A 21,953-nucleotide genomic window follows, 5' to 3' on the forward strand; every position below is an offset into this window, starting at 1 on the left:
CCCCCGGGCAGTTAATACTTTAGGAGCCAAGTTCAATACAACTCCTCTTGTTTACATATGTCAGTTTATTTAAGCAAATAATTATTTGGTTTGGCTATTAAGTCAGCTTTGTGTCACCATAACAAAATACCTGAGATAATTAACTTATAAAGAGAAAAGGTTTACTTTGGCTTATGGTTCCAGAAGTTCCAGCCATTGCTTTTAGGCCCCTGGTAGGGGTGCTGAATGGCATTAGTGGGGAGCATACGATGGAACAAACTGCTCATCTCATGGCTAAGAAGAAAAATATAGGGACGAAGTTGATGGAGTCCCATAGTCCTCTTTGGGACACACCCCAATGACCTAAGGACCTCCCACAAGGCTTCACATCTCAGAGATACTGCCACCTCCCTATGGTGTCACCCCAATCAAGCCTTTATAGCACATAGGCTTTGAGGGGGCAATTAAGATCCAAACTATAATCGGTGTGGAATCTCAGTATTCATAATTTAAAGAAACAGGCACACACACATTTGCCATTAAAAATGCTAAGTGTTTGGAGCTGGGAATATAGGTCAGAGGTACAGTGCTTGCCTAGCATGCACAAGGCCCTGGATTCAATCTCTTGTACTACAAAACAACAAAAACAAAACAAAAAAAAATCCAAACTGCTGAGATTTTCCCCATAATAGTATTGAGATTAGCTTGTCTTGATTCTTGTTATTCTGAGTTTTTTAAAAAGTTGATGTATAAAACCTACTCCTATTTCTTTTATGAATTCCCAAATAGCAGATTAACTAGTGGCATTTCATATTGCTATAAAATGCCCTTATGTTCTGTGAATAACATTAATTCTAATTAAATTTAGTATTTCCAGTTCTTAGTTAATGTTTCCTTCTTGAAATTTCCATATTAAAATTAATCACCCATCTTTAAGTCAAATTATTTCAGTGATTGCCGTTCTATCATGATCCCAGGGAGCTAACCACAGGATTAATTTTAAAATGTTGCAAATAGCATTTGTATCTATATTTAAAAAGTTCTCCAATTGACCAAGCAGATGTTGTTACAGATTTTTGTCTCTGATATGATAAATTTTCCATTAACTTTGAAAATCTGTGTTTAAGGAATGTGCTTTCAAGTTTTGCATAGTTGAGCTGCAATTTGTGAAAGTTCAAGCAGCTGTACTGACAACCATTTGATAAATTTGTAATTGAAGCTCTTTTCGGAAAAGACTAAGTTCTGGAGCTTTATGTTCTGTATTTTACTTTCATACACATGTATTTGAATTTCCTTTCTTTTGTAGGCCTGGAATTATGATATGCTTTGCACATACACAGAGGCTATGTACATATCCTCTCATATGTCTGGTTACATTGTCTACCCAACTTAAGTTGGACACAAAGATGCATTGTTTTATTTTAGGCTTTTGCTACCTAATTTAAAGTATTTTTCCTTTTAGGTTGAAGAAATTGTGGATGTTGGATCATTTGCTCCAGAAGACATCCACATTCCTAAGATTTATGTACATCGCCTTATAAAGGGAGAAAAATACGAGAAAAGAATTGAGGTAACAGACTTGGCTTCTTTGTTAGTATTTATGTATCTGATTAGCAGAGGAATTTGTCCATTACAGATGACAGCAGATGGGAGCTAAACAGGAAGAGTCTCCTTGGTTCACAGTGTAAGAGCTTCTCGTGTGCCCCATTGTAGGGGAACGTGATAGTCTATGCCACTTTCCAGCCAAACGGTGACCATATCCCATAACTCTCCAGGCTCTGTCTGCTAGACTTCTGTCGTGGTTTTAATGAATAATGCATGGTTTTGGCTGGCTATCCTAAAGGGAAGCCAAGAATAATCAGGTCTTTGGTGGCTTTACCCCTGCTGGATTCTTAATGTTTGATTGCTCTAAAAATGTCTGCCTATCTTGAAATTGCTTTGTATTTTTATGGAATGCAGAAAGAATATCATTTTTAATTATCTTTGAGCTCTGAGCAGCTGGTGGGTATGAGGCTGTGCATGGATTGGGTACCAGGAGCATTGGAAGTATTCCAAGGCCAGGGAGAGAATAAAGAATGACCAGCTGGGCAAGCATTGATGTCAAGATTCAAAAGTGTCTAGGGATCAGCCACAGAATAGACACTTGATAGGCGATGTTAGGGAATTAGCGATAACCGCTGCCTGTGGACATCAAACAGAAAGATGTTCTGCAAACCAAAACTGTTGTCAGGGACCTTGAGAGAAAGAATAGAACATTTGCAAACAGAAGCCAGAGTCTGCATCAAGGAGATTTAGTAACAGAAATTGTTTTCTGGCTGATTTCTAAATGTTTCCATGATTCCTGTGACGCACATGGAACAAAACCAGTCTAGACTCTGCAGGTGGAAATAGGCAATTGGCAGCAGCAACACCTGATAAACACATTCTGACAGCCCTGAAAAATGGATTTCTAAGGTATATTCATTTTTCTTTGTTCTGGCTCAGTCTCAGAACACCTGAGGAGAACTCACTGGTAGGAGTCAGGTGAGTAACAGTAGTAGCAGCCAGTGTGACAGGAACATGGGCATTGTTTGTGTCAAAGACAGAACAGGTGTATCTTGCTCTTCAAATAAATCTGACCTCTTTCATTTTACTTCCTAAAGAATTACTTCTGTCACCAAATGTCACCCATGTTATTCTTTTTTCAAATCCTTCATTACATTGCAAATCTGCCTCCTAATAGTAACGAGAAGGTTCACTTTTTCTCAGTAAAATTTTTGTATTGCAGCTTGCCTTCAACCATGAATAATGTATTCTGTTTATTTTACAGCGTCTGTCAACCCGGAAGGAAGAAGATGGAAAAGACAACTCTGATAAACCTGGAAGTAATGTAAGGGAACGTATCATCAAACGAGCAGCTCTTGAATTTGAGGATGGCATGTACGGTATCCTTTGTCCTTCTGAGACTGGCCGAAGGCAGCCCTTGCTTCTCTCACATTGCTCAGGCCTCCTGAAGAGTGCCTCCTCTCTAGTTCACAGCAACTTTTAAAACCATTGATCAGTGTTTTTATAAAATGTGGCATCTAACTTGAGGCCATTGGTATATGAAATTGGGGTTATAACCTGTTTGCCTTCTTAAAACAAAGTTTCAACCAAAAATTTGCTTACTTTCCACTCGACAGCAGATTTTAGTACAGTGTGGCATTTATTTAGAAGTTGTTGAGAAAAGAGGTTCCCCAAGATGAGGATTTAAAATCTCAGAATTACTAGTTTATTTTTTCCATATTGTGATATTTGCATACTCATTGAAACATAATATCAAGCTTCTTAACAAACCTCTACTTTCCTTGACAAAGATTCTGGGAGTGCACCATTTTATGTCTAATGTTTTGTAAAGGGTATTCAATGCTTCAAATTCTGCTTTATGTACTTGGGGAAAAAGAGCTAGAGTAAACATCATTTAGTACAATTAGCATTTGGATTTTGAATGCATTTAAATAGCAGTGAGGCTGTTCACCATTATGCTAATTTTTTAAGAGACAAGACATTGAACTATATAATACGAATAGTATATGATTATATAAATATTGCTTGAACTGTGGCTAGAGTAAAGCCATACTTAAAGACCCAGGATAGGAAGAACTAGAAATGTGACAGAGTTTCTCCATTCTGTGAGCTTCCCTCATCTAGAAGGGACTTAGAGTTTGCCTAGAATGATTAACTCCGTCATTCCGATTGTGATCTTGACTAAGAGAGCTTTCGTTTTTTTTTTTTACTTCTACTGCCTCCTTTTTAATTTTATTTTTTTCCCCCAGTTGTACCTTGTAGTATGATGACAGTTCACATCAGGGAAAAGAGAATGTTGCAAATCATCCAAATCCTGCATAGGCCAGAATTATATTGACTTACAGTGAAAGTTAGCCACTGGAGTTTCTTTTGGGTCAAATGACTTCCCGTTGATATTTAAACACAGACTACAACATTGGCTAGAGATAATAATTGAGATTTGTAATGACTTGTAGGTATTCTCTATTCACTGTTATTGTATTCCTTGTGAAAAATATATGCAAGTCAGTTCATCTAAATGGTCTTTCCAAGTCACCCACTCTTCTTCAACATAGACTTCTCTCTCCCTGGTATGCGACTTACTAAAAAGTATTTTTAAAACCACACAAATAGTAGAATATGACAAAGGAATTGAGGTATAAGGCTTGTAAGTTGGGTTGCTCTTCTCTGAAAATACGTCTTCTTAAATCACTAGCTCAGTGTGTTCTGTGCATGATAAATAAAGTACAAATGGCATTATATTACTTTAGGCTGTGGTTTGGTAAGAGCTGAACCGAGGAGCTGTCTTAATAGCTTCATAGACTTACTGCACTCATAGAGACCTGGGTCACTGAGTTGTCTGTCCTTTTGGCTTTTGTAGTTCATAATGTGGTGTCATCTATAAATTTTATTTTTTGTAGCCTTGATTCATAAAGATTTCACTGTAAATGGTACCTCATCAGCATGCCATTATTATTTGTATTAGTTCTTTGGTGTGCCGTGATAGTGAACAGCAGTGCACAGCAATTCTTGACTATCTCTTCCGGGCTCAGCCTGCCTGTGAGAAGCAGGACTGATACCACACCAGGACCTGCAAGTCAGGCTCAACCCTGCTTTGGTCCTTTAAGGGAGAATATTCCACCCCCTCAGTTACTTCTCAGATGCCCCTTTTGTAGTTACTTTTTTATATGGCCTCAAGTGTGTTTGTGAAATGTACCTCCCTCTCCACCGTGTCTTTCACATGATTCAGTTACTAGTGAATGTCACCACAAGGACACAAAGGATTGACATGCTTTAGGCAGACATTTGGGTCTTGCCAGAAAACTTTTTGAAAATCTTAAAAATAGCATCTCCTCTTTGGAATATTAAACCGTATCTATTTATTCATTAATTATATTTTTTGTTTAAAAATCCTTAGTTTCAATTTTTTTCCTATTTTTATTTATTTCTTTTTATGTTGTGCTGAGGATTGAACCCAGGGCCTCACACCTTCGAGGCAAGTGCTCTACCACTGAGCTACAGCCCCGGCCACAAATCATCTTTGTTTTTAATGGCAGTTTTATAGAGTGAAAATAGTTTTTAAGCAAAGGTCAAGCCTTATATAACAATTCATCAATCATGATACATCATGGTGGCACATGCCTATAATCCTGGCCACTCTAGAGGCTGAGGCAGGAGGATTATAAGTTCAAGGCCAGTCTCATTGACTTAGTGAGACCCTGTCTCAAAATAAAAAAGAAAACAGAACGGGGTTGTAGCTCAGTGGTCCAAAGCACCTCTGGGTTCAATTCCTAGTACCAAACAAAAACAAAAACAAAAAATATTAATGAAAATAAAATGTGTCTAATGCTTTTGTTAAAACGACCTCTTGTCTGGCTTCTGAAACTACCCTTGGTGGGAAAGCACATCAATGTTATTGAGAAAGCTGTGACTAATTAGAGATTTTCTATTTGGAAAATTACAAACTAGTGCCCAGAGGGTGATTAGAGAATACATGCAGTTATTACATTCACAGCAAGTTCCCTTTTGAAAAGGATTCTGTTCAGATTTATATATACAGAAGGTTTATGGCATAATCTCTCTACCTGTGATATGTTGGGCCTTAACATCTTTTTTTTATAGCTAATTTGGGCATAGGAATCCCTCTTCTGGCCAGCAACTTCATCAGTCCAAATATGACTGTTCATCTTCAAAGTGAAAATGGAGTCCTGGGTTTGGTAAGATGGAAATTAAAGTTTTCTTAATTATGAACTATTAAAGATATTATTTATAGTTTGCCATTTTTATAATATTTCCAATCTTTTACTTCTCAGTAAACTTTAATTATTAATGCAATAAAAATTGTACATATGGGACCTATACATCTAGTACATAAATTTAATTAAATAATGGTCACGGACAATCTGGTTGATATTGATTGAGGCAATAATCATGACCATTTTCAAAGGCACAAGAATGCTGTATATCTGGATAAAAGCAGACTCTGATTGAAGTCAAAGGCTTACAGATTTTTTTTTTTTTTAGAAAATTGTTCTTTTTACATATACATGACAGTAGAAGGCTTACATGTTTAAGGAACTTAACCTAGAATGATTAACTCCTCATTTTGAAGACAAGAGAAATAAGTTTTTATTTATTTATTTAAAGGCAAATTCACATAGGTCTCAAACATTAGTTGCCACTGCAGTTTGTAGTATAAATTTTAGATCCCTCTTTTGAAGGTATATAAAAATTTCATAGCCAGTATTTCTTATTCTTTACCATATATTGTCCCTTTCTCTTTTTTCCTCCCTTTTTATTTAATATGTTATTTTATAAAACTAATTACCCCTTTCAAGTAATTAGAATTGCTTTAAAAATATATACAAAATTGGCTACAGGTGTAGCTTAGAGTACTTGCCTCACATGTTCCAGGCCATGGGTTTGATACCCAGAAATAATCATCATCATCATCATCATCATCATCATCATCATCATCATCATCTTACTGAGAATAACTGAGTAAAGTGACATAAGGATGTCTCAGTTTAGATGTAAAGAAAGGTAACATTAAAACCACAAATTCAGGGCTTTTAGTGCAAATACCAGAAAGCTAAAGCTGCCATCATCCTTCTATCTAAACAGTATATCTCTGTAGTTGGTGTTTATTGATTCTTCCAGAAAGGTTTAATGAATAACATTGACTGTATTATAGGTTTTAAATAATTTCTTTGTGTTATTATTGACATATAATAGCATAACTTTTCTTTCAAGCTGGTAATTTTTAGAAAATATTTTTCATTTGCCCAGTCTCAACTGTTAGTGTATTAAAGACTAATCAATATGAAAAACAAAGCCATGAAAACACTGGAGTTATTTAATTTAATTTAATTTAATTTTTGGTACTGGGGATTGAACTCAGGGGCACTCAACCACTAAGCCACATCCCCAGTCCTATTTTGTATTTTAATAGAGACAGGGTCTCACTGAGTTGGTTAACGCCTCACTGTTGCTGAGACTGGCTTTGAACTCACAATCCTCCTGCCTCAACCTCCTGAGTTGCTGGGATTACAGGAGTGTGCCACTGTGCCCAGCGAGGAGTTATTTTTAAGATAATCACTTCACATCTTTGGATGGTAACTTTCTGGGACTTTAGGGAAGTTGTTTATATTACAGTTTTATTATGTGATTCAGGAAAATCTCCTTTTACTAACTGAATGTGTGCTGTATTTGACAGGGTCCATATCCATTTCAACACGAAGTTGATGCAGATCTAATCAATGCAGGTAAGCTCACTTATTACGTATTTTTCCAGCACTTTCCTTTGCTATTAACTGAGGTCTGTGCCAAACAGCAGCAAGGATGTGCCAAACCGCATGGATTTGTACTCAACTCTTTGTTTCTTCATGGAGAGCATCTCCACCCTATTTACCCTCTTTGAGACCTCTCATCCAGGGCTAAGGTAAAGGAGCAAGTGCAGGAGGCAGCACAGGTAATGGAAGAGCTTGATGGGTCAGGCAAGGTCTTGCCTATAACTGGAGAACACTCTCAAAGGAGATAATAGAGGAGAGTTAACAGAAATGATAATTTTCAAGTATGGATTGGGTTAAGGGAAACCCAGAAAGGATGGCAAAATCCCACAGGGAGTAACTATTACCTCTTGGCCTTAAGGGGCAGTAATAACAGAGGCCTCTAATAGGAACTGTGTCTGAGATCAGTTAGTAGCAGCCTGATGGGTGGAAAGTCTCTTCTGTTGGGTTTCCTGCCTTGGGCCAATCCCAAGTCGAAATAGGCAAGCCTTCTGTGAATAGAGAAGTTGAGAGGGGATCTATAGCAGCCAAAAGAAAAGTTCTAGTGCACCGGGTGTTTTGTTGAAGGTGATTCTCACTGTCCTCTAGTCCTTACATGAGTGAGACAGCATCGTCCACAGGACAGCATTGCTTAAGGATGTGTTCTGCCACAGAGCTTCTTTGCATCTCTCCTGTAAGCATGTGCTCTGTCTGCTGTCCTCTGCCTGTTATTTGACTGGGATGATAGAACCACATTTATCAGCAGCCCAGAGGAAGAACGGGTCAGGCCTTGTGCTTGAGCCAATACTTCACTGTGTTAGAGCTGCAGCTCATCTTTGGGACTGCCCATTATAAGCAAAATTCTATACTCTAACATCATTTTCTTTTTTTTAAATTTATTTTTTTTATTGGTTGTTCAAAACATTATAAAGCTCTTGACATATCATATTTCATACATTAGATTCAAGTTGGTTATGAACTCCCAATTTTACCCCAAATACAGATTGCAGAATCACATCGGTTACACATCCACATTTTTACATAATGCCCTATTAGTAACTGTTGTATTCTGCTACCTTTCCTATCCTCTACCATCCCCCCTCCCTCCCCTCCCATCTTCTCTCTCTACCCCATCCACTGTAATTCATATCTCTCCTTGTTTATTTTCCCATTCCCCTCACAACCTCTTATATGTAATTTTGTATAACAATGAGGGTCTCCCTCCATTACCATGCAATTTCCCTTTTCTCTCCCTTTCCATCCCACCTCATGTATCTGTTTAATGTTAATCTTTTCTTCCTGCTCTTCCTCCCTGCTCTGTTCTTAGTTGCTCTCATTATATCAAAGAAGACATTTGGTATTTGTTTTTTAGGGATTGGCTAGCTTCACTAAGCATAATCTGCTCTAGTGCCATCCATTTCCCTGCAAATTCTATGATTTTGTCATTTTTTAGTGCTGCGTAATACTCCATGGTGTATAAATGCCACATTTTTTTTATCCATTCATCTATTGAAGGGCATCTGGGTTGGTTCCACAGTCTAGCAATTGTGAATTGTGCTGCTATGAACATCGATGTAGCAGTATCCCTGTAGTACGCTCTTTTAAGGTCTTCAGGGAAAAGTCCAAGAAGGGCAATAGCTGGGTCAAATGGTGGTTCCATTCCCAGCTTTCCCAGGAATCTCCATACTGCTTTCCAGATTGGCCGCACCAGTTTGCAGTCCCACCAGCAATGTACAAGAGTACCCTTTTCCCCACATCCTCTCCAGCACTTGTTGTTGTTTGACTTCATAATGGCTGCCAATCTTACTGGAGTGAGATGGTATCTTAGGGTGGTTTTGATTTGCATTTCTCTGACTGCTAGAGATGGTGAGCATTTTTTCATGTACTTGTTGATTGATTGTATGTCCTCCTCTGAGAAGTGTCTGTTCAGGTCTTTGGCCCATTTGTTGATTGGGTTATTTGTTTTCTTATTGTTTAATTTTTTGAGTTCTTTGTATACTCTGGATATTAGGGCTCTATCTGAAGTGTGAGGAGTAAAAATTTGTTCCCATGATGTAGGCTCCCTATTTACCTCTTTTATTGTTTCTCTTGCTGAGAGAAAACTTTTCAGTTTAAGTAAGTCCCATTTGTTGATTTTTGTTATCAACTTTTGTGCTATGGGTGTCCTATTAAGGAATTTGGAGCCCGACCCTACAATATGTAGATCGGAGCCAACTTTTTCTTCTATCAGACGCAGAGTCTCTGATTTGATATCTAGCTCCTTGATCCACTTTGAGTTAACTTTTGTGCATGGCGAGAGGAGGGGATTCAGTTTCATTTTGTTGCATATGGATTTCCAGTTTTCCCAGCACCATTTGTTGAAGATGCTATCCTCCCTCCATTGCATGCTTTTAGCTCCTTTATCAAATATAAGATAGTTGTAGCTTTGTGGATTAGTCTCTGTGTCCTCTATTCTGTACCATTGGTCCACCCTCCTGTTTTGGTACCAGTACCATGCTGTTTTTGTTACTATTGCTCTGTAATATAGTTTTAAGTCTGGTATCGCTATACCGCCTGATTCGCACTTCCTGCTTAGAATTGCTTTTGCTATTCTGGGTCTTTTATTTTTCCATATGAATTTCATGATTGCTTTATCCATTTCTACAAGAAATGCCGTTGGGATTTTGATTGGCATTGCATTAAACCTATAGAGAACTTTTGGTAATATCGCCATTTTGATGATGTTAGTTCTGCCTATCCATGAACAGGGTATATTTTTCCATCTTCTAAGATCTTCTTCTACTTCTCTTTTTAGGGTTTTGTAGTTTTCATTATATAAATCTTTCACCTCTTTTGTTAGGTTGATTCCCAAGTATTTTATTTTTTTTGAGGATATTGTGAATGGAGTGTTTTTCCTCATTTCCGTTTCAGAAGTTTTGTCGCTGATATACAGAAATGCCTTTGATTTATGCGTGTTGATTTTATATCCTGCCACTTTGCTGAATTCATTTATTAGTTCTAGTAGTTTTTTTGTAGACCCTTTTGGGTCTTCTAGGTATAGAATCATGTCATCTGCAAATAGTGATAATTTAAGTTCTTCCTTTCCTATTTTTATGCCTTTAATTTCTTTCGTCTGTCTAATTGCTCTGGCCAGTGTTTCGAGAACTATATTGAATAGAAGTGGTGATAGAGGGCATCCCTGTCTTGTTCCAGATTTTAGGGGGAATGCCTTCAATTTTTCTCCATTGAGAATGATGCTAGCCTGAGGCTTAGCATAGATAGCTTTTACAATGTCGAGGTAAGTTCCTGTTATCCCTAGTTTTTCTAATGTTTTGAACATAAAGGGATGCTGTACTTTGTCGAATGCTTTTTCTGCGTCTATTGAGATGATCATATGGTTCTTATTTTTAAGTCTATTGATGTGGTGAATAACATTTATTGATTTCCGTATATTGAACCATCCTTGCATCCCAGGGATGAATCCTACTTGATCATGGTGCACAATTTTTTTGATGTGCCTTTGTATCCGATTCGCCAGAATTTTATTGAGGATTTTTGCATCTAGGTTCATCAGAGATATTGGTCTGTAGTTTTCTTTCTTTGAGGTGTCTTTGTCTGGTTTCGGAATCAGGGTGATGTTGGCCTCATAGAATGAATTTGGCAGAGCTCCTTCTTTTTCTATTTCCTGAAATAACTTGAAAAGTATTGGTATTAATTCTTCCTTAAAGGTTTTGTAAAACTCCGCTGTATACCCATCCGGTCCTGGGCTTTTCTTGGTTGGAAGTCTTTTGATTGCTTCTTCTATTTCATCTATTGTTATTGGTCTGTTTAAGTTGTGAGTATCCTCCTGACTCAGTCTGGGCAAATCATATGACTTAAGGAATTTATCGATGTCTTCACTATCTTCTATTTTATTGGAATATAGGTTTTCAAAATAATTTCTAATTGTCTTCCGTATTTCTGTAGCGTCTGTTGTGATATTGCCTTTTTCATCCCGTATAACATCATTTTCTTTTATTTATCCTTTCCCTCTATTCCTTGTTTTTGGGGGCAGAGGGTTGGGGTGAGTACCTTGGATCGAACTCAGGGGTACTCGACCACTGAGCCGCATCCCAGCCCTTTTTTATTTAGAGACAGGGTCTCACTGAGTTACTTAGTGCCTTGCTTTTGCTGAGGCTGGCTTTGAACCTGCAGTCCTCCTGCCTCAGCCTCCAGAACCTCCGGGATTATAGACTTGTGCCACCGCACCCGGCTTCTTCCCCCCATCTTACTTTGCATTGCAAACTAGCATTTGTAAATCTCAAAAGTAATGTGATCTGAACATAAAGGTCAGCTGCCAAGTAGAATTGATGTTTGATACTTGGAATTTTTGAAAGTAATACAACTTCTGGTTGAACAGTTGAATTAGTTAACAGGACTCAATTCTGAAAGGCTCACTGGGATAAAGCAATGACATTTAACCAAGGCTATAATTTAATTGGACTGTACCTTTTAGCAGTAGTTCATTGATCTGTGAAAATATTTGCTGCTTGGTTTAATTAATTTATGATGTTAGGGAATTATTTGCAAAATGAATAACTCCATTTTCCAGATTTTAGGCTTGAGTTCATAAGACCCATTTTTCTTGGAAAAATAGTTAATTTTTTCAATTTCATTGTTGGATGGTAGAGTCCATTGAGTCCATTGAGTTTAAAAGTAACTCAGCCCTAATGAAGCCACCGGTTTTATATTACAGCTTCTGAAATACCGAATACAATCTTAAACTACTTTGTAAAACAAGGATTCAGTGCTAATGGGAAGCCAAGCTGCAAATCAGTTTAGTAATATTCTAACTCTCACTGCAGTCCTTTTTGGAATTTTTGTTGCTTTTGATATTGGTTCTTTTCAAAATAGGAAGGAAAGTTTGTTTTTGTTTTTTGTTTTGGTATCGGGGTGCTTAACCACTGTGTCACATCCCCAACCCTTTTTTATTTTTTATTTTGAGACAAGGTCTCACTGAGTTGCCAAGGTCTTGCCAAGTTACTAAGGCTGGACTTGAACTTGCAATCTTCCTATCTCAGCCTGCTGAGCCTCTGGGATTATAGGCATGTGCCACTGCACCTGGCAGGAGAAGTTTTGAGTTAGAAAACCTAGAATATAAATTGGTGATTTCCTTAACTCCCCAGATTACCTGGAAATTACTTGAAAGGTCAATCCCATTGTTTGGTTTAATTTACTTTTATACAAATCCCTTTGGATGAATATGAAGAGATATGTTTCTGGTTATAATTTTGAAATTAAAATTTCAAAATATTAATAGAATTATTTCCAACGGTCCCTTTTTCTAAATAATAGTCTCACATGGTGACTTAAAAATAAATTACCACTGGGTAGTACCATGTGGCTTTTTCATGTGTGTTATACCATTTAAACCTCAAGTGGAAGTTGTTAACACAGATTGGGAAATTGAAGCACAGAAAAGGCAAACAATATGCTCAAATAACATCGCAGGTACTGAACTCCCAGTGTCCTGCTCCTGCTCCTCCTCCTTGGCCTCTGTCTCTCTATACTGAATGTTGCCTGCTGATAACCTGACTTTTATGGAGGTGCAGATAGCAGTTCTTAGAACGCTTCAGGAGTCCTATGTTTTGAAATTTTTACAAGTCTCAGGTTTTTGCTTTTATGTTAATGTATATTTTGTATTCTCCATTTCTTCGTGTTGTTTTCTTATTTTGAGATACAAATAATGTTTTAAATAACCTATCTTTTGTTAAAATTGCTTTAAAAAGAACCACCATGCTGATATCATGGCGTGAACATAGCCCTGGCCCTGCTGTATACTTGCTGCAGTAGTGGTTTTCAATGGATTTGGGGTGAGGGTGTGGTTTTGTCTCCCTTGGGACCTTTGGCAATGTCTGAAGACAGTGTTGACTGTCATGCTTGGGGGAAGGAATAGAATCTAGTCGGTAGAGGCCGGAGATATTGCTAAACATCCTACAATGACCAGAATAGCTCCCCACAAGTTATCAGCTCTTTGAGGATATACCACAAATTATCCAGCCCCAAAGGTCAATAGTGTACAAAAGGAGAAACTGTGTTAGAGGTATCTGGACCACATCTGAAGAATCACAGTCCTGCAGGCTGTAATACAAGTAGCACAGCAGCATTTCCTATCTCTCTAATGATTGCACCCAGCCTTTGCAGCCTTACCTTTCACCACACTCCACAGGGACATCCTTGTCTACTCACACTGGGTTGCTGGGGAGGTCCTGATCATGTCTCATAACGTTCTTTGTTGCATGCTGTGCTCTTACTGTGCCCTTTACTAGATAACTTTATTTTTCCCTCTTCTTTTTTCATCCCCATCTCTCTACTGGTAACTTGCTATCAAAATGCTTTACACCCATCCTTCAAATTCCAGCTCTATTCCTTTTCTAATCCTTCTGTAGCTCAAAAATGTCCTTCCCCTGAGCCAGAGTCTACAACATATCTGTGTCTTTCTCATAAGCACACCACAGTTTTCCTTGTAATTATTTGTCTGTGTTTGTCTCTCTTGCTGGATAGTAGGCTCCTTTTGCTGAGGGCACTAGTTTTTCATGTCCCCAGACCCACGGCCTCAGCATCACCAGGGACTTTTTAGGAAGGGAATTCTCAGCTCCCACCCCATACCTACTGATTTAGAGACTCTGGTAGTTTGATACAACATCTGTCTGCATTTTTATAAGCCTTTTGTGTGACTCTGATGGTTTCTTAAGTTTGAGAATCAATAATTTGGGGTAGCTGAATTTTGTTTATACTATTATTTGAGGCACATAGTAGATATTTATTCCCTGTTGAGTAAGTGATCTGTTAAATTATGGGCCAAAGGTAACTAGGAAATCAAATCACTCCATTGACCAAATATTATGAAAAGATTCAGATATAGTTATAGAAAAATTGGAGGAGTCAGAAATCAATCAGGAATAGCCAAATAAGAAAGTCACCTTCATTTATGTTGATTATCTTATTGTTTATAGTTATATGTCTGTCTTTCCTTGACCAAATTTAGACATTTTATTAGAAAATCATGGATTTAACTTTAGAATATTTATTTTTATCTAAATATAGGATGTTTAAAAATGCTGACAATTCAAAAAACTAAAAATAGGACCAACACATGATCCAGCAGTCCCATTTGAGTGTGTGTGTGTGTGTGTGTATGTGTATGTATGTATGTATGGATATATATATATATATATATATATATATATATATATCTCCAAAGGAAATGAAATCCAGTAAGTCAAAGACCTCTATCTGCATTCCCATGTTTGCTGCAACATTATTAACAATACACATAAAAATGGAAACGATCTAAGTATCCAGCAACTTACCAGTGGAAAAAGAAAATGTGGTATGCATATATAGTGAAATACTATTCAGCCCTGAATGGATGGAATTCTGTTGTTTGTGACAAGAGTGCAATTAAAGATGGTTATGTTCAGTGAAATAAGCCAGGAACAGAACAGCAACTACCATGTGTTCTGTCAGATGTGAAATACACAAAAGTTGATCTTATAGAAGTAGAGAGTAGAATAGTGCTTACCAGAGCTGGGGTTTGGGGGAATTGATCAATGGGTACGAAGTTAAAGTTAGGAGCAAGAAGTTCTGGTGTGCTACTATACTGTAGGGTAACTGTAGGCAACAGTAATTTACATTTCAAAAAGCCAGGAGGAAGGATTTTGAATATTTCTATCATAAAGAAGTGGTAAGGCTTAGAGGAGATAGACATGTTTACCTTGATCTGAACATTTCACAGTGTATACATGCATTTAAACATCACATAAATATGTGCAGTTTTCATGTAGCAGTTAAAAATCAATTTTAAGTAGAAAATCCTAATGATTAACTTTACTTCAAAAGAATGAAATTTATGAGATGCTAGGATGTATTAGCATGGCCTGATAAGTGTTTTCCTTGAGAGTCATTTTCTGGATTCCTTAATAAAAAAAAAATTATGCTGCCTAAATCATACAGGCAGAACCAGAGTTCCCCTCCTGGACCTTGAAGTTTCCAAAGTGTGGCGAACACTACCTTCTATGTATTATCAGCCAGTGGAACTATTTGGAAGTCATTGCAATTTAATACCTAGAAAACAAACAGTTGGAGTTTTATGTTTTTCTCCTTTCTTGTTCTACAAATTCTTCCTCCTTGCCCCTCTACCTCACAGGATGGGTGAGGATCTGATTTTGTTGGACATAGAAGTTGTATTAGGATAAGGGCCAACATTGTATGCTGAGCTCCCATAACCCCACCGTTTAAGCCAGCTGCTGGGTCCTATGGGATTTCTCCCTAGAGGGAAGATGGCATTGTATTGTCTCTTCTATAAGTAGGTTTGGCGAAAGGAATAATAATAATGACAATAATACAGGCTGATGTTTTGGGAGCTTTTTGCCCATGCCAGACTCTAGAGAAAGTTCTTCACATGGGCTAGCTCACTTAATCCCCCAGGTCTAATGTGCCATCTAAAAGCCCTTTCTAATCATACCTGACAGTGTTTTCCAAAGCTTTTGTTTCATGGTACTTCGAAAAATGTGATACTTTTTTTTTTTATTGTTTAGAATCAAACTCCCTTGGGGGAGTAAATATTTTAGCCTAATTTAGAGATTTACTCTTTGTCCATATTCATCTCAACTGGAGGAGGCTGTTGATACAAAAGTTGTCTTTCAGCAGGGTCAGAGGCTGGGCTGTAGCTGTGTCCCACCGCTGGGGATGACACACCCCTTGTGGTCCTCATGTGTGCAGGAGCTTTTCTGTGTTCCAGTCTTGGAGTCACAGATTTTCTTCCCGTTCTTTATATCTGCCCTCTTGGCCCAGGGCCATGCATGGAGTGTTCTCAGAGAGTTGACTTACCTGTGGCCAAGTGGTATGTGAGCACTCTTCTGGTAAAGACCAGAAGCTGTTCCTGGTTACCTGAAGCTCCTGAGCACACAGGAAATAGATCACTAGATGACAGCAGCGTGGGCAGGAGTCAGGTGTATTATTAGTTGTGTGATGACTAGATAAACTCAAAAGATTTTTTCCAGCTCTGAACTTTTATTTATTACATGGTATAAATTTTAGAAGTGCTTTCAAAAGGGTCTCTTAGAAGTTAACATTACATTCATTGGCCAGTGTTACCATATTACCTGAGTACACAAAAGCCCAGTGGTTCTAGTAGTAGTTTATAGGAACAAGAGAGTAAAGATTGATCAGAGACAGATGAAAAGAAGAGGGTTTGGGTTTAATGATATAAAGGAATTAGGCAGGTTCTTTCTACTTTGTTCTTTGATGTTTTATTTATACATTTATTTCGCCCCAGCATTATTGAGGTGTAATTGACAAATAATAATTATATATATTCAGTGTATAACAGGTGATGATTTGATGTACATATACCTTGTGAAATGATTACTAAAATCAAGTTAATTAACATAACTGTCATTTTTCTTTGTGGTGGGAACATTTCCTCTCTAAGCAAGTTTCACTTATGTATGCAGTGTTATTAACTATAGCCACTGTGCTGTACGCCAGATCCTCAGGACTTATTCATCTTGAAACTAAAAGTTATTTGTTGATTTAAAAAAAAAAAAAAGAAGGAAAAACTGAGAGACATCTCCTATTCCCTTCAAAATGACATTTCTTCTTCTATTCATATTTATTCCACCAGCTCTTTTCTCTGGTGACTTCTAGTAGCATTGAATTCTGACAGTGTCACCCCAGAATTCCCTCATTTCTACTAACATTTTGCAGTGACTTATGAAGGGAATGGGGTGGTGAGAAGCCCAATAGATATACGCAATAGAGGGGTGCTTTGCCTATAGAGAATCCAAATAATAATACCACTAAAAGTTGGTTTACTTCTGGGACCACCTTGCAGGGGCAGTGCTGAACAATATTGGTGACAGAACACTCCTCTTCATAGGGTGGACAGTTCCTACGGTGTCCCTCCAACCCTATGCTACTGCACTGCATTTGGTAAAGGGAGCCTACGTTTCAGACCTTTCTGTTTAGAATGCTATTCTCAAAATCTAATACAGACTTTTTTTTCTTTCTTTCTTCTTTTTTTTTTTTTCCTTTTGTGTGTGTTTAGGCAAGGAAACAGTTACTGTTCTTCCGGGAGCCTCTTTTTTCTCCAGCGATGAGTCATTCGCAATGATTAGAGGGTATGTAATAACGGAGCCCCTCATGTTTCGCACGGTGTGGAATGAACTGAGTCATCCCCTGAGCATGTGAGCAAGGCTCTGAGACAGCCCCACTTCTCAGCCAGAAAAACTACCAAGGCTTTCTTGGCTGCAAGAAGATATGAGATTATTCCCACTGAAGGCTGGGCATTGAAATATGCAGCCCACTGTTATGAAAAGAACCCCTAAAATGGAATATGTATCTTTGTGCCAATGAGATTGAAATAAACTTTTCTGAGGTTCTTTCTTAGGATCTCAACATTTTCTTCAAACTGTGTTTTTACTTTCTAGCTTCCATTTGCCTTCAAATTGAGTTACATTTTTCTTTCGCCAGAGGAAACAAATTCACTGTGCACACCTGTGTTTAGTTTGTTTTTGGAGACAATATAGGCTATAATTTTTTTTTCAAAGAACTCTTAATGGTTATTTCTCTGCATCAGCTTAGAGCTAATCTATTTAGAAATCAGTTGTGGAGAAAGAAAAGGCAAATGTATTTTGGGGGCGGGGGGATAGAGTTATTTTAATTGCTGGCAATTTCAAGCAAAGGAAATGTAAAGCTGTGAAATTTGCTTTATATGTCCTCTTTTTCTTTCTCAGGGGACATGTGGATCTAACAATGTTAGGAGCAATGCAGGTTTCCAAATATGGTGACCTGGCTAACTGGATGATACCTGTAAGTAGACACTTTTCTTTTTTTTCCTTTTGAATTATGCTTGGGTCAGAATAATTATTTTTCAAATATTGAGGGAAAGAAATCTCAAATTGCTACAAGAGTACAATATAATTGTTTTAAAAATGAATAAATATTTTATATATATTTCTTGTTGGAATCATACTTTTATTAAGCAGGCCCTGAGAAGTATTCCCGTGTCTCCAGTTTACTCTGTAGTTGAAACTAAAAATAGGCAAGGTCAGGGTCAAAGTAAAATTTTTTTCTTTTAGAGAAAACAGAGTTGGGAAAGATTAAAAAAATATCGGGTTAACTATATTCTGATGAGACTAAGAAATAATAAATATTATTATAACTAACATTTTATAGTAGAAAAAACAACTAATAAGTTCATTAATTTTATGTTGATTCTATTTTTTTATTCTTCACAATGATTAAAATCCTCTCTTGATTGGGCATGTGACCCCATAATAAATCAGTCACATTGTCTTCTATTATGGAACGCAAACTCTATGATGTTTAAACATACTTGTGAAATGTAGACAGTTTTTATTTAACATTAACCTAAATCAAAGAAGAAACCTCCTAAGAGTTAGTTTTGGAAATAGACTGCAATCAGTAACTTAATTCACAAGTGCTGTTCATTACATTCCAGGTTGTTGCTTTCAGATTACATGCATGGAGATGACAGTGGATGTGTGTCCATGATTATGAGCTCATTTTGGCTGGTAGCTTAGGTTTCTCTTTGTGTGTGTGTTTAAGGGTTTCTGTGGGTTTCTTAATAGCATCAGCTAAAAGGAATCTTGTTTTAAGTATCCAAGGCTGGCATTGTGTGATGTATCAGTTTTATTTTAAATCTCTGAGATTTTTTTTGTAGTAATTTTTTGAGGAAGGTAGATTAATATAGTTGATAACAATTTTAGTGATCATGGTAGTTTAGCTGTGTGGATCTAATAACCCCCAAAATATTATTGCAAAGTTTGAGTAATTACAAAATCCCTGATTCTCAAACTTGTTGCATATTGGAATCAATCACCTTGGAGATTTAAAAAATATTGAGGCCTGGATTCCAACCCCAGGCTTTCCAATTTAATTATTTGAGATGTATCCTGGGTACCAGGTGGTTTACGAAAACCTAGATAATACCAGTATGTGAAGAAGTCTGGAAGCAAGAACATTAGAGAATAATCACTATTCACTCATATTTAAAATAGAAGGGAAAAATACCAGGGACTCAACAGTCGTGAGAACTCTTAGGAAATCATGGATTATATTGCCATTTGAGTTATAAAAATATTGGTCCTAAAAATTGATCATTCTAATTAAGCTATGATTTTATAAGGGTTGGCAGCTTTTGGAGTATTCAAAAGAAATCAGGGAGGGACTCCTGAGCAAATTAGTGGGTCAGATTGACAGTTTCTGGGATTGCTTATTGGTTTAAGAAATTGTAATGTATTTCTGTTTTTCAAATTTTAGTAAAAGGCAGTATGGGCTTGTAAATGGAGTATAGAAGGCAAACCCTGGGTTTTTGCCCCCACTGTATCAATAATCAAAGTATGACCTTGAACGTATCAAGCTCTTTGAGTTAAAGCATCCTCATCTGTAAAATGAAGATCTGAGACTAGATGATTTTCTGGGTCACATCTGGCTCTTCTAACATAGTGGTTAAGAACAAGGGCCCTGTAGTGATATAAATCTGGGTTGAAATCCTATTTTTCCCACTTGCTACCAATGTAACTTGAGCCTCTTCTGTAAAATAGGAATGATATAGTAGGTTCTACTTATAGGACTATATGAAAGAATAAATGGGGAAATGCATACAAAGTACATGTTGCAGAGCTCCACACGTATATATGGTAAATAAGTGGGATATTATTTTGATAAGAAGAGGTTTGGGATACCTGGCAGAGAAGGGAATAGCATTGATTACTGTAAGAGAAGCAATAGGGTCTTTAATTTATGTTTCTCTGGACTAATGATTTTTTGAGTTGGTTTGCACAGTGGTCCTGGGCAGTGGAGCAGAAAATGTTCAGCAGGTTCCTTCTTTCAGGGAACTTGAGCATCTTTAAAAAGTTGGTCTATATATGATTTGTCTATATTGTGATTCAGCACTCCATGAGGATAGAAGCTGTTATAGTGAGAAGGCACTATCAGATTGTCTTTGTAAGAAAGATTTTCCTATGTGTATCATATTTTATATATCCTCTTAAGATTCCTGTGGATGATTAAGATATTGTTACTTTATAATTTTCTTAATACTATTTTAGAGCTCATGAGTTTCTGAAGGAACAGAACCAGTAGTGTGATGATGAGGAACTCTGGAGCATCCTAACGGAGCATCATGATAATCCAAGAGAAATGGAGATAAAAGTCTGGTTCTGTCTGGTTCCACTCTTCTGGGAAAGAGGCGGGGATGTCAGTTCTGATTGGCATTTCTTTTTTTCCTCTTAGTAACTGCTAATCCCTTCCTGACTTCTTTGCATGTGATACACAGTTTATCTTTGTATTCTTTGAAACTAAGGATAGCTTCAGTGTCAAGACCATGAGGTTTAGCTTAGAAGAGATCTGGTTTGCATTTCAGCTCTAACCCTTACAAATTACGTGATCTGAAACATGTTTTTGTTAAGATTAAGGGAGAAAAGAATGAAAAGTGAAGCACTGCTGCACTCCATAAATATTACTTTCACCTTCTTTAATGCTTTATTGTTTAACATTAAAGAAGGGAGTATCTCCCTAAAAATGCACCAGTGTAAGCAAGATGATTTTATAGGGGCCAGTTCAACCTGTTTATCCTGGGTTCCTATTGTAGAATCAAAAATTTAAAAAAAAAATGATTTGAGAATACCTTTCTTGCTTTTGTTGGGCATAGATAAGATATATATCCTCTCCTCCTTAAAGAGCTTCAGCAGACGATCTATTTCTATTTGTTCTGAAGATTTATGATGATTTATAAAATTTAGATATATTTTTATTGCAAGGTCTGACAGTCAAGAAGCTAAAACGTTCAGCTTTATTGTATCATTTTTCATTTCCTTTTATCTTCTTACTGAGTTTAATAATTTTTCAATGGTTGTATAAGCCTTTAGTTCTCAGCATCCTGGCACCACCATCAGTCATTGCATTGTCATATTATAATACACATTAAACCTTTAAGACAAGCAAAGGTGTGGATGCTATTCGTCTTACTCTTCAATAACTTCTTAGTGTGCAGCATAGGTCCCACGTACACAGATTTTTAACAGTTTTTTTTCCCTGAGATCTCAAAAGAGAAAAAAATTACAAAATAGTAGTTCATTCCTTCAAGTTCCCAGCTTAGCATGATAGTGATGATGGTAAAACCCCAGATGAGCTAAGAAAAGCTGGGAAGATGTACAGTCCCAAGAATCTACATTCAGATCTGCTCTGCTGCCTTCCTAGTTCCTATTTTTGGAGAACAGCTGGCATAGATTATTGACTGCTGAAGGGAAACAGACGCGAATGATTAGTAAGGGAGATGGTACTGAAAGCGTGAAACAACAGGCCACTGCACAGAGTAGCCGTACATGAGTGATATTAGACAAGGGCCCTCTCGTTACTTGTGGAAAGGATTGAAGTGAGGAATTCCTAAGGCGAAGTAGAACAGGGCGTTTTTTGTATTTGTTTTCCCCTCACTTTAAAAAAAATTTTTTTCTGTGCATTTGAAAAGGGTAAATACAAATTAAAGTTGTACAGATGTATGCTACATGTCTGAGTGCATAAGGGTTAGTGGGTTCTCTAGAGGGTCCTCTACACATCTGTTTAAAATAAGCAAAGTCTGTGGTCTTTCTTATTAAACCCCCTAAAAGTGTGTTCAAGAATTATTCTGGTGGATTA

At 37.2% G+C, this 21,953-nt stretch overlaps 1 protein-coding gene across 1 annotated transcript in view; it reads left to right on the plus strand.

Annotated features, from left to right (window-relative positions):
• The window catches only part of Oxct1 (3-oxoacid CoA-transferase 1), a 136,697-nt gene that overhangs the window by 66,911 nt on the left and 47,833 nt on the right, over positions 1-21,953 (plus strand). The window contains exons 8-13 of the mRNA XM_015490474.2: positions 1,442-1,549; positions 2,789-2,903; positions 5,626-5,720; positions 7,220-7,268; positions 17,341-17,413; positions 18,029-18,104. Coding sequence (XP_015345960.1) covers positions 1,442-1,549; positions 2,789-2,903; positions 5,626-5,720; positions 7,220-7,268; positions 17,341-17,413; positions 18,029-18,104 — 516 coding nt within the window. The remainder of the gene's footprint in view (positions 1-1,441; positions 1,550-2,788; positions 2,904-5,625; positions 5,721-7,219; positions 7,269-17,340; positions 17,414-18,028; positions 18,105-21,953) is intronic.

Source organism: Marmota marmota, unplaced genomic scaffold, assembly GCF_001458135.2.
Source record: "Marmota marmota marmota unplaced genomic scaffold, marMar, whole genome shotgun sequence".
Taxonomy (NCBI): Eukaryota; Metazoa; Chordata; class Mammalia; order Rodentia; family Sciuridae; genus Marmota; species Marmota marmota.